Raw genomic sequence first — 18,262 nt, 5'->3', positions numbered from 1 at the left:
AATCACTTAACTTGACAGCCTGCCTGATTTTTCTTATCCTTGATGATATTATTTTTTTTTGTTGATCTCCTTAACTTTGAGACTAGCTCTGTGTATCAAGTATCAATGGATGAAATGTAGTTATTTATTTGTTTAAGAGATATAATATAAGCTTTCAAGGTCAAGATTCTGCAACTTTCTTAGTTGTTCCACCTAATATTTATGGCATCCACCTATCAAAAAATAAATAAAAATTTATGGCATCTGACTTCTATCCATCGCTTAGTTGGAAGAGTTTATAATTTTTATTAAACACTCATGTCAGAAGTTGCTAGATACTTGGTAACATTCATTATGTAGTATGCTTGCTATCAAGCCCATCTCCATCAACTAATTTTTGCTTAATAAACTTCCTCTAGTCCATTATCCTTCCCAGAGGTCAATGGAAATAAAAGATAGAAAATGCAATTTACATTTTACAGCTATTTGTCAGCTCCTATAATTTTCCATTACTTTCTCTGCCCTCAAACAGGCAATTTTTGCAGATTTTTTTTCTTCTTCCAAGTGGGCTGTATGAATGCAAATGAATGGTTTTAAAATCCTACTCTGTTTGGTATAAGTTACTTAGAGCAAGTGCAATGCAATTAGGTATTTGGGCTGATGAGGCTATTTAAAAAGTTTCAACTTCATTTTAAATGGAGATTTGTAGATTGGTAGGGTACATTGCAACTTTTTTGAAGTTTTGGGAGAACATTGCAAATTGAGTGGTAGTCTAAGAGGGATAAGTGTAGTTTCCTCTTGATTCTTTTCTCTTTGTTTGATTACCATCTTCTCCTAGATAGAGTAATTCATTCTCACTAAAACCTTTTGTTTTAAGCGATGACTAACCCTTTCTATTTGCATAAATTGACCCTTGATTTCAATTTTGCTTTTGTTATTGCTGCCAGCAAAGGTTAACGGGATGTTAATAATTTATTGCAGTTACAAATACATGGTGCTGAAGCCAGTATGTAAGGTGATGCTTAGGAAAGCTGATATGTTTCTGTATATTGATAACTTAGTTTTTTCTGTCCCTCTGTCCGAGTTTGTACGTATGAACACAATGAAGATGTACCATGGGCATGTGGCATGTTCTATTTTGCAGTTGGAGCCATGGTCCCATGGTCTTAATTTGCCTGACCTGGCATCTTAGGTTAGAATAACGTTTGGGAGTTTCTAACACCAGTAAAGTCCAGACAGTAGAGAAAGAAGATCATTTGTAATAGATGATACACTTTTTTTTTTTTTTTTTTACACATGGAAGATGGTCTTTATTTGGATTTTTATCAACTGCGTATTATGTATTATGCATGTAAAGAAAATTTTAGGGAAATGTTCAGCTCTTGGTTTCATATTTATATGGAATGTGTGTTTTGTATGTGTAAGCTGTTGAAATCTTTGGTGTGAAGGTGAGTTTCATAGAATTTCATGTGGCTTTTAGTGGAGAAGAACTTTGTCATATCACTATTTTCATATGGATTCTAGATGATTTGTAATTTTTCTGATGTACGTTCTCATTTTAACATGTAGTTCCAGGATTCATTTGCCTCCATAATCTTCTCACATTTTTTTTTTTTTGGCCGAGAAAATAGTGTTCTTTGAATTCTTTGTGGGTTGTAGTGTGTTTTTACTAAAGTGACTTATAGTGTCTGTATAGTTTGCGGTTTCAAAATGTGCTATTTGAAAAAAAATATATTTCAAAATGCTATCAATGAAAAATCAATTATTTAGTATAACGCAGATCGATCTTTACAATAATGTGTTTATTAAAGAAGTATAAACAACTATTCATGATAGATATCAGAAAATGTAATACCAATTTATATGGCTAAAGTCCCAAAGATTCAATACACAATTGAATAATGATATAGACCATAGGCAAGAAGATTGAATGTTTTTTGACAATTTATGCTATGGCTGGACTTGAAAATGTTATCGGCCTTTTATAATTGAAAGTGTTGCACCACTCACAGAACATATTTCTAACCTGCTTCTATTAATTGGGTTTGCTTTCGACATATTTCTCACATTCAAGAAGGCAGGTTCATTAGGAGAAGGTAGAACTGTACTTTCATTGCTTAGCATGGCGACAACGTCAGACATGGTTGGTCTATCCTCAGCACTTTCTTGAACACAGAGAAGAGCTATGTGAACATATCTCAATACTATCTGCGTAGAGGATATATTATCAAGTAGTGGATCCACCAAGTCCGATCCCCTATCACTTGTCCATAATTCCCATGCCTTAAAATCCCAAAAGAGAAGGAAAATTAGATGATGTTAGAATAATGGTAAATGTTTAAATACATAATTGTCTATTAATTAGATGATGTTAGAATAATGGTAAATGTTTAAATACATAATTGTCTATTAACTTAAGCTTTTGAGACTGACAAAATTTCAAGAACATAGGACTAATTTTGTTTTAGTTAACAATGAATGCACATTTGTTCAACAACTTCCAACTATGAATTAAAGTAAATAAGTGCTTTCAATTTCTACAACAAAAGATACAAATAAGATACTCACATGTCCGATAAGATGGAGACAATCACGTTGATAAAAACCAGTATTCTTCTTGCCACTCACAATCTCTAGCAATAAGACGCCAAAACTAAAGACATCGGATTTGATTGAAAAGAGGCCTTCCAAAGCATATTCAGGGGACATGTAACCGCTGTGTACCATCATCAAGTTAAAAATATTAGTAATTCCATGTTTTAAGTGAATGTCTACTCACATGTATAGTATCATATTGGTGTTTATAATTTAGAAGCTCCCTTTGTATTACTTACTAAGTGCCAACAATCCTATTTGTATTTGCTTGTGACTCATTTCCTCCAAATATTCTTGCCATTCCAAAATCTGATATTTTGGGATTCATATCAATGTCCAACAAGATATTACTAGGCTTCAAGTCCCTATGAATAATCCTTAACCTAGAATACTTATGAAGATAAAGAAGTCCTTGAGCAATTCCTTCAATGATTCCAACACGAGTCCTCCAATCTAATATCTTGCGCTTCTCTGGATCTGCTTTACATATGAGTAAATTGACAATTAGTAAGTCACATGCAAATGATTATAAAAATCAAACATAACAGAAGAATTCTATATAAATATAAATGTGAGATATTACAAACCAAAAAGTAAGAAATCCAAGCTTCTATTGGGCATATACTCATAAACTAGTATCTTTTCATCTCCTTCAATGCAGCAGCCCAAAAGTCTAACAAGATTCTTGTGTTGGAGCTTGGCTATGAGCATCGCTTCATTTTTTAGCTCCTCCCAACTTTGCCCAGATCTTTTTGAAAGCCTTTTTACAGCTACTTCGCCCCCTTCCAGTAATATTCCCTGAAATTATTTTTTATTGTGAAAAATACATAAAATAATAAAATTGTAAGCTACATAGTAAGAAATCTATTACCAATGATAAAGACTAACCCTTTTTATCCCTAAAACAAGCAACTCTTTTTCGAGCAACAAGAATTAGATGCAAAACATTTTGTTGTTGTGGAATCTCTGATCCTTAAGCCAATACTTGAGACTGACATTCCGAATTTAAGTATAGAAAAATTAATGCATTGACACCTTAGGAGTCTTTAAGTGAGATTATAATTTAGCTTGTTGGGACACCACTCAACTCAAAAACTTAAACCTATGAATTTGAACATAACTATGCTATATCAATCACTCAAACTTGTGATATCTTTCCAAGGTGGGTCTCAATCTTTTCAACTCATACATGTATACTCAACATTAACTATTAAATGATGGACAAACATATATTACATATCCAATTACATATAATAACGCACACGAAGCAAAATTTTATCTTCCAAATCTCACACACAATAAAAGTTTATATGAGTTGGTATAGTGAGTGGCTTCACAGCAACAAAAGTAGCATGTGCCTATTTGTGCTTGTTAACAGGGCAAGGTTTAGCTGGTAAAGTGTCAACTTTTTACTTATATTCCATATCCAAAGCATTGTGTTTAGGGACATTGAAGCATACCTTGTAAACAGGTCCAAAACCACCCTCTCCGAGCTTATTTGTAGCTGAGAAACTGTCTGTTGCAGCAGAAACACTTGCGAAACTAAATAATGGCATTTGGACTTGTCTTTTTCTACCAACTCCACCCTCTGAATTATTAGCCTTTTGGGTTGTGCCCAAATCTAACCGTAACAAATCCTCTCCTGTATTTTAGAACAATACATATTTAAGGATATATATGTAGCATTGCTAAAACAACGTTGTGGAAAGGGAAATGCTAGGTGTTCTTCTAGTGTACTCCTGGTGTCCTCTCAAGTGTGATGTGGCTTTTAAAATCACCAATATATTAAAAGCCAATAATGATAATTTCAAATTCAACAAAAATTTTAAAAGCCACATCACAGTTGAAAGGACATCAAGAGAACACTAGAAGAACATATAGCATTTCCCTTGTGAAAAATTCTTTACTCACCCTTGCTCCTGAGCTTTCTCCTCCTCACATAATAAACAATAAGGCCCAATCCAACAACCACTGCAATCGGAATGACAATTTTCTTTAATCGGTTATCCTTCAATTTGGTCGAGTTTGTGTCTGCAAAAGGAAACCAGAGAAATAAATAATATAGACATTGATCTTTGCATCACGAATTGATATACAAATTGGCAATGCCTGGATATATCTCTTCAACAAAAATTTCAGTCACAAAACTTATTAATTAAAGGAAGAAGACACCATAACAGAAATACCTTCAACAGCCAAGTCCAAACGAGCAAGTTTCAAATAGAAGTCTTGTTTATATGTATTATCTTCTGGGAATTGTTTCAGATTTAGCAGAGGACCTTCCCATACTTGGCAGCCATGCTCTTGATCATAAGCATAACCAGTACACTCGCAGTTTTTCAAGCAAGCTGATTCGCACTCTGAAGCATGCCAACGTGCAACTGCTGGGGATTACTGGGCAAATAAACCATATGTTAGGGATGGCCACACCCTTGACTCAATGGTTGTGCAATCTCCACAGGATAATAATGGAATGATAAATGCAAGAGATCAACACACAGTATTTACCTGGTTCGGCAGTGGGCCTACATCCACGGAAGTAACTCCAATCAATCAACTATAAACAACTTGTTACAGTGGTGTTTACTCAAGTTATGCAAAACTTGAGTTAATACAGGAGTAAAACAATACAGAGAGAAACAACCTCTGTTGAAACTAATATACACTCTCAGTGGTGTATTAAAACACTCTTTTCTTAACTCTCTCTCTGGAGTATAACTGAGGCTCTCTTGACTTCTCTTCTTGTGTGTGTTGTTCTTGATCTTCCTCAAGCATCCTTCAAGCATGTTTGAGGCATAAGACCCCTTGGCTATTTATAGCCAAAGTTAGAACCATCTAGATGATGATCTTAGCCCCCAAGTTAGAATCTTCTAGATGAATGAACTTAGCCTCCAAGGTAGAACCATCTAGATGATGAAGACAAATTGAGAACCTTCTAGATGAATAGAGAATCATCTAGATACATCTTGAAGAGAACCTTCTAGATGGATGGAGAACCATCTAGATAAATCTTTGAAGAGAACCTTCTAGATGGATGGAGAACCATCTAGAATAATCTTTGTAAAGAACTTTCTAGATGGATGGAGAACCATCTAGATAAATCTTTTGTATGACTTGCTCCATTTTGTTTAATCAAAATCTTATCTTAAGTAGGGAAAAACCTTGTCGGCAACCAACAAATCTCCCCCTCCCTACTTAGAGGAGCAAGCCACGACTAACTTCACTCACAGGAAGTTTAAACCGGCTAACTGGGAACATAGCTCATGCTTCCCAGTCAGAACCACCTTAGTCAACATATCAGAGGGATTCTTTTCTGTATGGATCTTTTCAAGTTTCATTTGGTTCTTGTCTATCTCCTCACATAGCCAATGATACCTCACATCAATATGCTTCATCCTTGAGCATAAATTGGAAGTACCCTTCAGATATCTTAAGATCCATTTCACAGCTTCCCAATAGTCTTTGCCCAGATTTGGGAGAAATCTGCTGATAGTACCTACAGCATGTGCAATGTCTGGTCGTGTGCACACCATGGCATACATAAGACTCCCAACAACTAAGGAGTAAGAAATGACCTCCATTGCTCTCTTCTGTGCAAAGCTTTTATCTACGAGCCGTGCTTTGTGCTTTGCTAGCTTTCCACTGGTATCCCTCTTCAGCTTGAACACCCACTTGTTCTTCAATGCTTTTCTGCCTTTAGGAAGTTCTACCAACTCATTGGTATCATTTTTCTGCAGGGAATTTATCTCTTCTTGCATGGCTTTTACCCAGCAGATTTTATCCTTATGGGATTGTACTTCTTGGAAACTCTCTGGCTCCCCCTCTTCAGTAAGCAAAATATATTCTGAAGTAGGATATTTGGATGACGGTCTATGCTCTCTCGTAGATCTTCTAACCTGAGATCTTGAATCTTCCTGATCATGAGGATGCTCCCCCTGCTCAGTATCCTCATCATTATCAAGCAATTTCGGCTTATCACTGGGAGTCAATTCTGGTGTAGCATCATGCAGAACTTCCTCGTGTGGAGTATGCTGAGAAGGACTGGAAGATAAATCAACTATATCTTCAATCGCAGCTTTAGACTTCTCAGGTTTATCTACATCACCATAGAATTGGTCTTCATAGAAGACCACATCTCGACTTCTGACAATCTTCCTCTTGATCGGATCCCATTGCCTGAATCCAAATTCTTCATTTCCATAACCCAGAAAAATACAGGGAAGTGCCTTGTCATCAAGCTTCAACCTGTTCTCCTTTGGAACATGTGCAAAAGCCTTGCACCTAAATACCTTCAGATGAGAATATGAGACATCTCTTCCACTCCATACTCTCTCCGGTATGTCGAAACCCAAAGGAACTGAAGGTGAACGATTGATTAAATAGCAGGCCGTCAGAGTGGCCTCTCCCCAAAATGACTTGTCTAATCTAGCCATTTTGAGCATGCATCTAACTCTTTCTACAATGGTGCGGTTCATCCTCTCCGCAATACCATTGTGTTGTGGGGTGCCTGACACAGTCCTTTCATGCCTTATTCCATGCTCTAAGCAAAAGCTTCTGAATTTCTTCATAGTATATTCTCCTCCGTTGTCAGTACGGAGACACTTCAATTGCTTTCCAGTCTCTCTTTCAACCATGGCATGGAATTGTTGAAAGATATCAAAGACTTGATCTTTTGTCTTTAATAGATAGACCCACACTTTCCTTGATGCATCATCAATGAATGTGACAAAATATCTATTGCCACCCAAGGTTGGAACTTCGATAGGTCCACAAACATCTGAGTAGACCCTCTCCAAAATAGTAGATTTCTTTTGTGAAGATGTTGCAAAAGAAACTCTATGTTGCTTCCCGAATAAACAATGTTCACATGGATTAAGAGCTTTACCTTTGTCAATGGGAATGAACGACTTCTTTGCCAAAATCTGCAACCCTTTCTCACTCATGTGACCCAGCCTTTTGTGCCATAAATTTGGAGATGAACTATCTTCCACAGCGAACAGCTCATCACGACACACCTTCATATGTGTCTTGTATAATGAACAACAAGACTTGCCTTTAGCCACCACCAAAGATCCCTTGGTGAGCTTCCAAACTCCTTTGCCAAAGTAACTTTCATACCCTTCTTTATCAAGGATATTCCCAGATATGAGATTGAGACGCAGGTCAGGAATATGTCGAACATCCTTCAAAATCAATGTACACCCGACATTGGTTTGAACACGGATGTTACCAACCCCAACTATCTTCGAGTTGCTAGTGTTACCCATTCTCACCATACCAAAGTCTCCTGCTTTGTATGATGTGAAGATCTCCTTGTTAGGAGTAGCATGGTAAGAGGCAGCGGTGTCTACAACCCACTCCTCATCATTACCCGCAACATGCAAACAATCCCCAGGGCCATAAGATAAAACTACCACATCTTGCCCTGAGCAAGTGGCAGTTGTATTCTTTTCATCATCTTTCCTTTGGCTGAAGTCAGCTTGGTTTTGTTCTCGCTTCCAAGCATAGCAATTTCTCTTCATATGACCCTCCTTGCCGCAATGATAACATTTTCTTCTTTCAATGGACCTCCCTCTTGACTTTGACCTTCCTTTGGATTTATCACGACTCTTGAAACCTCTGTTTTTGCTTCTGCCCCTGTTCTCTGTGACAAGAGCTTGTGTACTGTTTGTCCCAGCAGCCTGTCTTCTGGTTTCTTCATTAAACATGCTGCTTGTAAGTTGCTCCATGGTCATCTTGCCATCGGGAGTTGAGTTACTCAAGGACACCACCAAGGTTTCCCAGCTATCTGGTAGAGAGCTCAAGAGCATCAAAGCTTGTAGCTCCTCATCAAGAGTCATCTTCATAGTGTTCAGTTGATTTACGATACTCTGAAAATCATTCAGATGGTCGGAAACTGAAGCACCCTCCTTAAACTTCAAGTTAACAAGTTGTCGAATCAAGAAGGCTTTGTTTACGGCTGTCTTTCGCTCATATCTTGTTGTCAGCTTCTTCCATAATTCACAAGCATTGGTTTCATCGGAAATATGATGGTAGACTTTGTCATCCACCCATTGCCGAATGAGACCAACTACTTGTAAATTTAATTTCTTCCACTCTGCATCTGAAGTCTCCTTTGGCTTGGCTGTGTCACCTTCAATTGGAGCATACATATCTTTATAGTAAAGTATGTCCAACATCTTGCCTTTCCAAAGTAGCCAATTGCTACCATTTAGGCTTATCATTCTGCTGCTTGTACCTTCCATTGAAATTGCACAACAATCTTCAAATGAAAGACGTCAGTGAATAGTATCGTATCACCGTCAACCTGGCTCTGATACCACTTGTTAGGGATGGCCACACCCTTGACTCAATGGTTGTGCAATCTCCACAGGATAATAATGGAATGATAAATGCAAGAGATCAACACACAGTATTTACGTGGTTCGGCAGTGGGCCTACATTCACGGAAGTAACTCCAATCAATCCACTATAAACAACTTGTTACAGTGGTGTTTACTCAAGTTATGCAAAACTTGAGTTAATACAGGAGTAAAACAATACAGAGAGAAACAACCTCTGTTGAAACTAATATACACTCTCAGTGGTGTATTAAAACACTTTTTTCTTAACTCTCTCTCTGGAGTATAACTGAGGCTCTCTTGACTTCTCTTCTTGTGTGTGTTGTTCTTGATCTTCCTCAAGCATCCTTCAAGCATGTTTGAGGCATAAGACCCCTTGGCTATTTATAGCCAAAGTTAGAACCATCTAGATGATGATCTTAGCCCCCAAGTTAGAATCTTCTAGATGAATGAACTTAGCCTCCAAGGTAGAACCATCTAGATGATGAAGACAAATTAAGAACCTTCTAGATGAATAGAGAATCATCTAGAAACATCTTGAAGAGAACCTTCTAGATGGATGGAGAACCATCTAGATAAATCTTTGAAGAGAACCTTCTAGATGGATGGAGAACCATCTAGAATAATCTTTGTAAAGAACTTTCTAGATGGATGGAGAACCATCTAGATAAATCCTTTGTATGACTTGCTCCATTTTGTTTAATCAAAATCTTATCTTAAGTAGGGAAAAACCTTGTCGGCAAACAACACCATAGACATTGGACGAAACCCATGTTTCTGAACTTCTCTGCATGGCAAAATTGTTTTTCTCTTACATCCTTGAGTAGCACAATCTTTGAATCCTGGCAAACATTCACATTTTTGATCCGCTGTCTCATTGCATATGGTGAATTCACCGCAGAAAGCATAAGCCCCACACTTTAATGATCCGGACAAATCTGCTGAAGATTGTAAATTGTCTGACGACCATGTCTGCAGTCGAAGCTCCCCCTTTACACTCAACGACACTCTTCTAAATTCAGAAGGATAATTATTACTAATAGTGTAGGAAATGTTCTCCCCATCAATCACGAATTTATCAGCTAGTCCACCAATGAGTGGACTACTCCAGCATGGTTTAGACCCCTCCATTATGATGAGTTCTTTTCGAGAACCCAAATGCAGAGAGAAAATACCAGGAGCAGGGTTTTCATTATTTTTCCATGATGTTAATGACCATCCTGTCTTATCATCTTCAACCTTCATTCCAGGCAAAAGAGTATCGGTCGGATGGTCAAAGCTTTGCCACAAAACCTCTGCCCTGTTTTTCAGTACAAGATTACCAGTATCTGATAGCGTGGCAGAGGTATCGTTGCCACCTGAAGTGTTTGCCACAACGTACAACAAACTGCCATCAGATATTACAAGATTCCCATCAGGGTTGAGGGTAAGAACGGCAGCGGAATTTGGGAATGGCTGCTCCCGGTTTGCAACCCAAAGTACGTTGCGGTCAGAAACATAAGTTGAAAATTCTATATTACGACTCCAAACGACACCTATTTTGAATGTATAGGTGTTTCACACAATTTATGTGGAAATAGATCTGACCTAACAATTAATAAACAACCAAAAATATATGAAACAATAAACAATAAACAACACATATATTTTGGTTACGAAGAGGAAACCAATTAGAGAACTCTTTAATTGTAAAACCTCTCCGGGGCAGCCAAACCCAGGAAATCAACTAACTCAGTAAAAGAATAAAGGATTACAAGACGTTCACACTTACAAAACCTTTGCAATTGACACGATCTTGTATAAGACAAGCGACCCACTTGACTTCTACCGCAGTAGCCCTTTCCAGAACATCTGGCACAATCCTTCTACTTGATCTCCTTTACCGGAACTCCGGTAGACTTCAGTTGTATATGATCTGTGATGAAGACACAACCTTTAACTCTAAGAGAGACTAACCCTAACACTCAATATCTTAAACGCTCTCTTAGCACATGGAATTCTTATGTGGAATTCCTTACAATTTCGTGCATAACAGCTCTCTATATATAAACTACAAGAAAACCTAGTACTAGTTGAAATGGGAAGAAAAACTAGTTCTAGTTAGAATAGGATTCATCCAAATTTTCTTTCTTATCTTGCGAGACGATTTTGGCATAGCTAACTTTCGAATTTTGAAAATCTTATTTCACAAAGATTTGTATACTTTTGTGTTAGCTTTCCAATGTCGCTGGTTTCACCTCAATCCGATTCATGAGCCGAAAGTTATGGTCCAAATACTAATACATGTGCAGGATACGAAATTTAATCAAATCCTATTTTAACTCTAATTAAAGAATTCCGATTTGATTAAACTTAACCATATCATATAGGTCTTCTATTATGATTGGTTAAGCTTAACCACATCTTCTAGGTCTTCTCTTGACACAACACCTCGTATGTATGCACTGCTGACGGGATTGCAGATGAATGTATTTTGTCACTGAATTTGGCAATTCAAAACCCAACATAAGTGAACCGTATTCCCACGTGAAACATTGCCGAGTTTTCTTGACCAAAGAAACCAAGTTTGTACTTTCCGTTGGCAGATTCAATGGTCTCCAAGGTGTTTAGTGATTGCCCTGCTTGGATAGTATTACCAGTGATGGTAGCATTGGTGAAATGAAAAGCAAGGCAGAATAAAAGCTGCAGGGATGCAATAAGAGGGGAAATTCTACGGCCCATATTTGTATCAGGCAGCAAAGACTGCTCTTTGCACAAGTATATATATATATGGTGTTCTTGGATCCTGTCTAGTGTTTTAGATTCCCCCAGGGGGCACTCTCTCATGAGCTTTTTTTCTCCTTAGATTTTTCCACAAGTCAAGGGAAAACCGCGTTGTCTACGCTCTGCAAATTGTCAGAGCATTCCTAGTTAGCAGATTTTATGCTTACATTTCTTGCATCTGTACTTTTAACATATATTTTCCATGTTAGCAGTTTTAAGACTGGAATCGTTCAAGTCTTAAGTTACATTTGATATGCTGAATGACTATTCTATTAAACCTTTTTCTTAGAACAACCATTCTGAGTGTTAGAGCCTTATCACATGCTCTAACACCTAAGCTATTATATTAAACATTTTTTTCGTTCATGATAAAAGCTATATCTCTTTTTCTAATGACTTAGTCATTCTGAGTACCAAATGGATTCTTATTGTTCGGGGCTAACAGTCTTGATTGTTATTTGATTTGATTTTTGGAAGTTGCAGCCAAGTTTCACTTTTTTCCCAACTTGGTTTTAGAGTCTTGGATTATTGTGTTTGGGGTTTAGTGTTCGACCACTGACCAGCCTGCACTTTCTCATGAGCTTTCCATGAAAAATGCTGACCGTATTAATTGTAGCCTTTTCTACTTTTCACGTTAGATTTTCCAGTCTAACATCCGTTTTGTTGACTAGCTGACATTTCTTGCATCTGTCCAAAAATATGGGCGGAAATGGATGACCACCCTTAACCATTCATTACTCACATTCGCTCACAAGAGATTGAGAAATGCTAGGCTTACAAAATATTTTACAAAAAAAACACTTACAAACTGATGTAGCACAATATAATTGCAGCACTTGTAGTCTATCAATAACCAAGGCACTTGAACCCGTGGCGTAGATCTTTTCTTTGCTGAATTTGTTTTTGTAGAAACAGCCGCCTACTATTTTACTCACATTCGCTCAAATGAAATATCAATCGTGAATTGCCGTGGACTCATACATCCACCTGTAAGATTCTCATGATAGGATATCTGTACTTGTTAAGCCGTCGATTCATATATCCACATGCAACATTCCCATGGTAGTTAGCTCAGGCAAAGAACCGGCTTAGAGCAACCGCCGATTTCAATTCAAGCTGCGGTTTGGTCGTGAGTGGGGTGAGAATATCTCAAGAGGGTGTTTGCTATGCAGTCAACGAGAATAGCCTCATTCAAAGGGGACAAAGCAATGGGAGTGAACTTGTGCATTTTGTTTGTATTTTGAAAAGTCCTTCACAATGTTGATTACAATTGTGCATTTGGTATACATTGTGAATAAATAATAATGACTAATCTCCGGTTGATGTTGAGCAGTCTTTGACCATCTAAAATTACCAAATGAACAACAAACTGCATTAAAACCAGACCATGAATATAAATATACCAACAAATTCTAGTTCACAGAATAAGAGTGAAGAGAAAATTTTGAACATAAGATTGGAAGATTACTTAATGTTAAATTACCAATTATCCCAAAAGCTTAAGCTGATAGGAAGAAATAAATTTAATCACTTAATTATTACTTTAACACTTCCCCTCACGTGTGAGCTCAAACTCTCTTTTAATAGGTGCGGCCCAACACATGGAATATTTAATTTAAATGGGGGTTTATTTGACGGAGTCAAAGTTCGATTCCACGACCTTTGGCTCTGATACCATGTTAAATTACCAATTGCCGCAAAAGCTTAAGCTGATAAGAAGAGATAAATTTAATCACTTAATCATTACTTTAACACCTATTACCCCACTTGGAGTGGAGTTCAAGAATCAAAAGCTGCTTTTTTGGGGTAAGATTTCCACGCGTTTTACATCTAGTTTTAGATAATTTAGCCATCTCAATCTAAAGCTCTTGCCAGTTATCCTCAACCCTTAAAACAGAGAAGAAAATGGTTTACAAAAGGCTCATTAATGATCAAATTGCAACCTGTTGTATCACTAATAATAAGCAATTTCAAGCAAATTGCTTGAGTTCATGTTTTGCAAGCAAATTCCAACGGCCCTCACCTTGATGAGTAATATAGTGAATGAGCAATTTCACTAAGCAGCTCCCCTGCTTTTGGGATTAATCCCATGCACGCCTTGGCAATGATATACATTTCGTTGGTTGCAGTGGGTTGAACAACTTCTGGTTTAATCCGCTTCAAGTATTCTCGAAGCTTGCATAGATATATTTCTTTCCAGTATCCGTTGAAGCTTTTGATCTTCTGATATAAATTTTACTGCTTCTTAAGAAAGTTAGAGATGGAATTGCCTAAAGGCCTCTTTTGTTGCTATATTTACAATTGCATAATGGTTTTTTTCCTTGTTGCTAATTATTAATCCCTCTCATTTGGCATTCCATTTCTCATTTACATCCTGTATTGTTGGCTGTAAAGTTACAAAACAATACCAGAATATAAAACAATCAATCGCCATCGATACATGCACTCTAGAGAAGCAATGCAACATCTTTCTAAGAAAACATTGTATTAGTATGTGTTGAGTCCCATGATAAATGTGTATTAGGTCGAATTGGACTATATAAGTGATTACAATGAACCCCAATTGTGATTAGTCCTTCTGGATATGAAGTGGTTAGTGCATCTTATATCATGACACTTTTTCTACAAACTACTCATAGAAAAGGGTTATAGAATAATCACAATACATTTATTAGATAGAGTTATTACTCTTAACACAAAATTGACTAGTCACTAGGGACGGAACTAAGATTTTTCATCGGGAGGCTAGATAAAACCTAATTTTGATAAGGATCCCCTCGTTCCGTCCTTGTCTATTAGACTATCATAGCGTAAAAGAAGTACAAACAACTTTTCATGATACATATGAGAAACTGTAATACCAACTATAGGGCTAAAGACCCAAAGATCCAATACACAACGGAATAATGTAATAGACCATAGGCAAAGAGATTGAATGTGTTTTTGACAATTTACTCAGAGAATATGAACGCTAATGGCTGAACTTTCAAATGTTACCGGCCTTCCATGGTTGAAATCGTTGCACCATTTAAAGAACAGATTTGTGGCCTGCTATTAACTGGGTTTGCCTGCGACATACTTCTCATGTTCAAGAAAGCGGGTTCTTTGGGATAAGGTAGAATTACACCTTCATTGGTAAGCATGGCGACAACGTCAGACATGGTCGGTCTATCCTCTGCACTTTCTTGAACACAAAGGAGAGCTATGTTAACATATCTCAATACCATATGCATAGAGGATATATCATCAAGTAGTGGATCCACCAAGTCCGATCCCCTATCACTTGTCCATAATTCCCATGCCTTCAAATCCCAAAACAAAGAAGAAGCGGAAAATCACAGGATGTTAGAAGGATGGTAAGTGATTAAATGCATAATGTTTTATTAGCTTAAGCTTTTGACACCAGTAGCACGTTCTATACTCTACTTTGCATTCTAAAATTTCAAGAACAGAGGACTAATTTTGTTTTAATAATGATAAATGCATATTCGTTCAGCAACTTCGAGCTATGAATCAAAGTAAATAAGTGTTTTCAATTTCTAGAACAAAAGCTGCAAATAAGATACTTACATATCCAATCAAATGGAAAGAGTGAGTTTGATAAAAACCAGTATTCTTCTTGCCGCTCACAATTTCTAACAACAGTACGCCAAAACTAAAGACATCGGATTTGATTGAAAAGAGGCCTTCCAAAGCATATTCGGGGGACATATAACCACTGTGCAACATCACCAAGTTAAAGATATTAGTAATTGCATGTTTTATGTTGATTTTTATAATTTAGAAGTTTTCTTTATATTACTTACTAAGTGCCAACAATCCTATTTGTATTTGCTTGTGACTCATTTCCACCAAATATTCTTGCCATTCCAAAATCTGATATCTTGGAATTCATGTCTATGTCCAACAAAATATTGCTAGGTTTCAAATCCCTATGAATAATCCTTAACCTGGAATATTGATGAAGATAAAGAAGTCCTTGAGCAATTCCTTCAATGACTCCAATACGAGTCCTCCAATCTAATATCCTGCGCTTCTCTTGATTTGCTTTACATATATGAGTAAATTGACAATTAGTGAGCCACATACAAAGAACCATAAAAATCAAAGATAAATATATATATCAAAATGGGAGATATTACAAACCAAAGAGGAAGAAATCAAAGCTTTTATTGGGCATATACTCGTAAACTAATATCTTTTCGTCTTGTTCAATGCAACAACCCAAAAGTCTAACAAGATTTTTGTGTTGAAGCTTGGCTATGAGCATTGCTTCATTTTTAAGCTCCTCCCAACCTTGTCCAGATCTTTTTTAAAGTCTTTTTACAGCTACCTCGTCACCTTTTTGCAATATTCCCTGCAATTATTTTTTGTTGTGAAAAATACTAAAAAGTAAAAAATAGTAACCTACATTCATAAGAAATCCATTACCAATGATAAAGATTAAAACCGTTTTAACTCTAAAACAAACAACCCATTTTGAGAAAGAAGAATCGGATGCAAAACATTTTGTCGTTGTGGAATCTCTAGTCCATGAGCCAAGCTAGAGGCCAACATTCCCAACTCGGGTGTAGAAAAATCAATGCATTGATACCTTAAGAGTTTTTAAGTGAGATCATAAATAGCATGTTAGAACATCACCTAACACAAAAGCTTAAACTTGTGAGTTTGGACACAATTATGTTGTATTAACCATTCAAACTTGTGATATCTTTCTAATGTGAGACTTAATCATGTTACAATTACATGTGTATACTCAACATCAACTACAAACATATATTAAAAGTTTTTGGCTCCCATCTAATTTGTGACTGCATGCACTATAGTTTATTTGTCATGCACCAAAAAGTAGAACGGCACTTTATTTGTCAAAAGGGGTAAAAAATGCTTGTATGTATGTTTCTTCCTATTCATTTTTGTTCATATATGTATCCGATTTCATGTAAACTAACACTAACAATAAAAGTTTATCTTAATTGATATATTGAGAGGTTTCACAGCAACAAAAGCGGCATGTGCCTATTTGTGCTTGTTAACATGGCAAGGTTTAGCTGTCGAAGTGTTAACCTTTTATTTGCATTCCATATCCAAAAGATTGCGTTTAGGGATGTTGAAGCATACCTTGTAAACAGGTCCAAAACCACCCTCTCCGAGCTTATTAGCAACCGAGAAATTATGAGTTGCAGCAGAAACACTTGCAAAACTGAATAATGGCATTTGGACTTCTCTACTATCTCCATCCTTTGAATTATTAGCGTTTTGGGTCATGCCCAAATCTAAAAGTAACAAATCCTCCCCTGCTTTTTAGAACAACACATGTTTAAGGATATAAATGTAGATTGCTAAAATAAAGTTTGTGAATGATTTTGAGTCAGAGTTTGAATTTAAGACCTTTGCTAAATCATAACTTAAACAAAAAGCTTAAGCCGGTAAGAAATGATGAATTTAGTAATTGATTTTTAGATGAATTAATAATTTAATTAATACTTTAAATTACTCACCCTTTCTTGTGAGCTTTCTCCTCACATAATAAACAAAAAGGCCCAATGTAACAGCGACCGCAATAGATGTGGCTGGCACGAGAATTTTCCATAATTGTTTATTTCCTGCATTCGTTGAGTTCGTATCAGCAAAAGGAAATCAGAGAAATAAATAATATAGGCGTTGTTCTTTGCATTACGAATTGATATACAAATTGGCAATGCCCATAAAAAAGATGATGTTGTGAGTGCACTTAGATTTGTGTCCCATATTGGTATAAAGTATAAACTTTTTTTTTTTTGACCCCTTGATGTTTCTGATCTCCTAACAGATAACACAAGAACATCAATATATAATAGTCAACAAAAACTAACATGTTGTTGTATTTTTCTAACCTTTGGTAAATTCCGGAGGAGCAAGTTTGAGATAGAAATCTGTTTCATATAAACTATCTGCTGAGAAATGCTTCAGATTTAAAAGAGGGCCATCCCATACCAGACAGCGATGCTCTTGGTCATAAGCATAACCAGTACAAGAGCAGTTGTTCAAGCAAGCCGATTCGCACTCTGAAGCCTTGCCAACGTGCAACCGCAGGGGATACCTGGGCAAATAAACTTCAGGAATTCGAAGAAACCAATCTTTGTGAACATTAATATCATGGGTGCACTGCAAATCAGTTTTTCTCTTACATCCAGCGAACGCGGATTCTCTTTTGAATCCTGGCAAACAGTAACATCTAGAATCTGCGTCTGCAGTCTCGTTGCATATGCTGGAAACGCCGCAGACAGGATAAGCCCCACAAGTCGTTATCCGTTGCGAGGACCAACCTTGGTCACCTTCCATCCATGTCTCCACCAGAAGCTGACCGTTTAAATCCAACACTAGTCTTCTAGTTTCAAAGGTTTTCTTACTAGGTGTTAGTTCTTGTGTTGGCTTAATTCAGTTCCAAAATGCAGATGCTACTGTTCACGGCTCAAACACTCATATAGAATGCTTGGAATCCAATCTCCACCGTTCATAATGTAGATTCATTTGTTATGAACGTCCCTGCAAAATTTCAGCTCAATCGGACCACAAACGCCCATCGATCGGAGTTGTTGATG

General features: G+C 36.9%; 3 protein-coding genes across 6 annotated transcripts in view; 1 reads left to right on the top strand and 2 right to left on the bottom strand.

Moving 5' to 3' along the window:
• Positions 1-18,262, top strand: part of LOC132176431 (uncharacterized) — a 93,898-nt gene that overhangs the window by 4,753 nt on the left and 70,883 nt on the right. Inside the window, exon 6 of one of the 2 annotated variants that reach the window (XM_059588632.2) lies at positions 961-1,396. The exons of the other annotated variant lie outside the window; for it this stretch is intronic. The gene's annotated coding sequence lies outside the window, so the exon portion shown is untranslated. Of the gene's footprint in view, positions 1-960; positions 1,397-18,262 lie in introns of those variants that run through there. 2 annotated transcript variants of the gene reach the window in all.
• On the bottom strand, positions 1,951-11,666 carry LOC148586681 (G-type lectin S-receptor-like serine/threonine-protein kinase B120). Of its 3 annotated transcripts, none has more exons than XM_088514598.1 (9): positions 11,431-11,666; positions 9,648-10,437; positions 4,761-4,968; positions 4,486-4,605; positions 4,035-4,216; positions 3,162-3,372; positions 2,814-3,051; positions 2,548-2,695; positions 1,951-2,262 (listed from the first exon to the last, which is right to left on the bottom strand). In XM_088514598.1, the coding sequence occupies exons 5-9, from the start codon at positions 4,128-4,130 to the stop codon at positions 1,951-1,953; spliced, it is 1,005 nt and encodes a 334-aa protein (XP_088370724.1). In that variant the 5' UTR covers positions 4,131-4,216; positions 4,486-4,605; positions 4,761-4,968; positions 9,648-10,437; positions 11,431-11,666. The 3 variants fall into 3 exon arrangements, with proteins under 3 accessions (XP_088370724.1, XP_088370723.1, XP_088370722.1); XM_088514597.1 differs by having other exon boundaries at positions 4,761-4,977; positions 9,661-10,418; positions 11,427-11,636; XM_088514596.1 differs by having other exon boundaries at positions 4,761-5,005; positions 9,664-10,437; positions 11,431-11,636.
• On the bottom strand, positions 14,672-15,396 carry LOC148586680 (G-type lectin S-receptor-like serine/threonine-protein kinase At4g03230). Its single transcript, XM_088514599.1, has 2 exons — positions 15,249-15,396; positions 14,672-14,980 (listed from the first exon to the last, which is right to left on the bottom strand). Exons 1-2 carry the CDS (start codon positions 15,387-15,389, stop codon positions 14,672-14,674), a joined length of 450 nt encoding a protein of 149 aa, XP_088370725.1. The 5' UTR covers positions 15,390-15,396.

Source organism: Corylus avellana, chromosome 3 (assembly GCF_965113065.1).
Source record: "Corylus avellana chromosome 3, dhCorAvel1.hap1.2, whole genome shotgun sequence".
NCBI classification, from domain to species: Eukaryota; Viridiplantae; Streptophyta; class Magnoliopsida; order Fagales; family Betulaceae; genus Corylus; species Corylus avellana.
Note: the sequence above shows the minus strand (reverse complement) of the source record. Positions and strands in the feature narration are given on the sequence as shown.

Bases quoted from the DNA above. Each gene is read 5' to 3' on its own strand.
- LOC148586681 (XM_088514598.1), bottom strand. From the start codon at position 4,130: ATGCCATTATTTAGTTTCGCAAGTGTTTCTGCTGCAACAGACAGTTTC. The intron at 3,373-4,034 runs GTATGCTTCAAT...AAATAATTTCAG, and splicing joins GTTTTGGACCTGTTTACAAG to GGAATATTACTGGAAGGGGG. The intron at 3,052-3,161 runs GTTTGTAATATC...TATGTAAAGCAG, and splicing joins CTTGGATTTCTTACTTTTTG to ATCCAGAGAAGCGCAAGATA.
- LOC148586680 (XM_088514599.1), bottom strand. From the start codon at position 15,389: ATGTCCCCCGAATATGCTTTGGAAGGCCTCTTTTCAATCAAATCCGAT. The intron at 14,981-15,248 runs GTAAGTATCTTA...TGGGATTTGAAG, and splicing joins CTTTCCATTTGATTGGATAT to GCATGGGAATTATGGACAAG.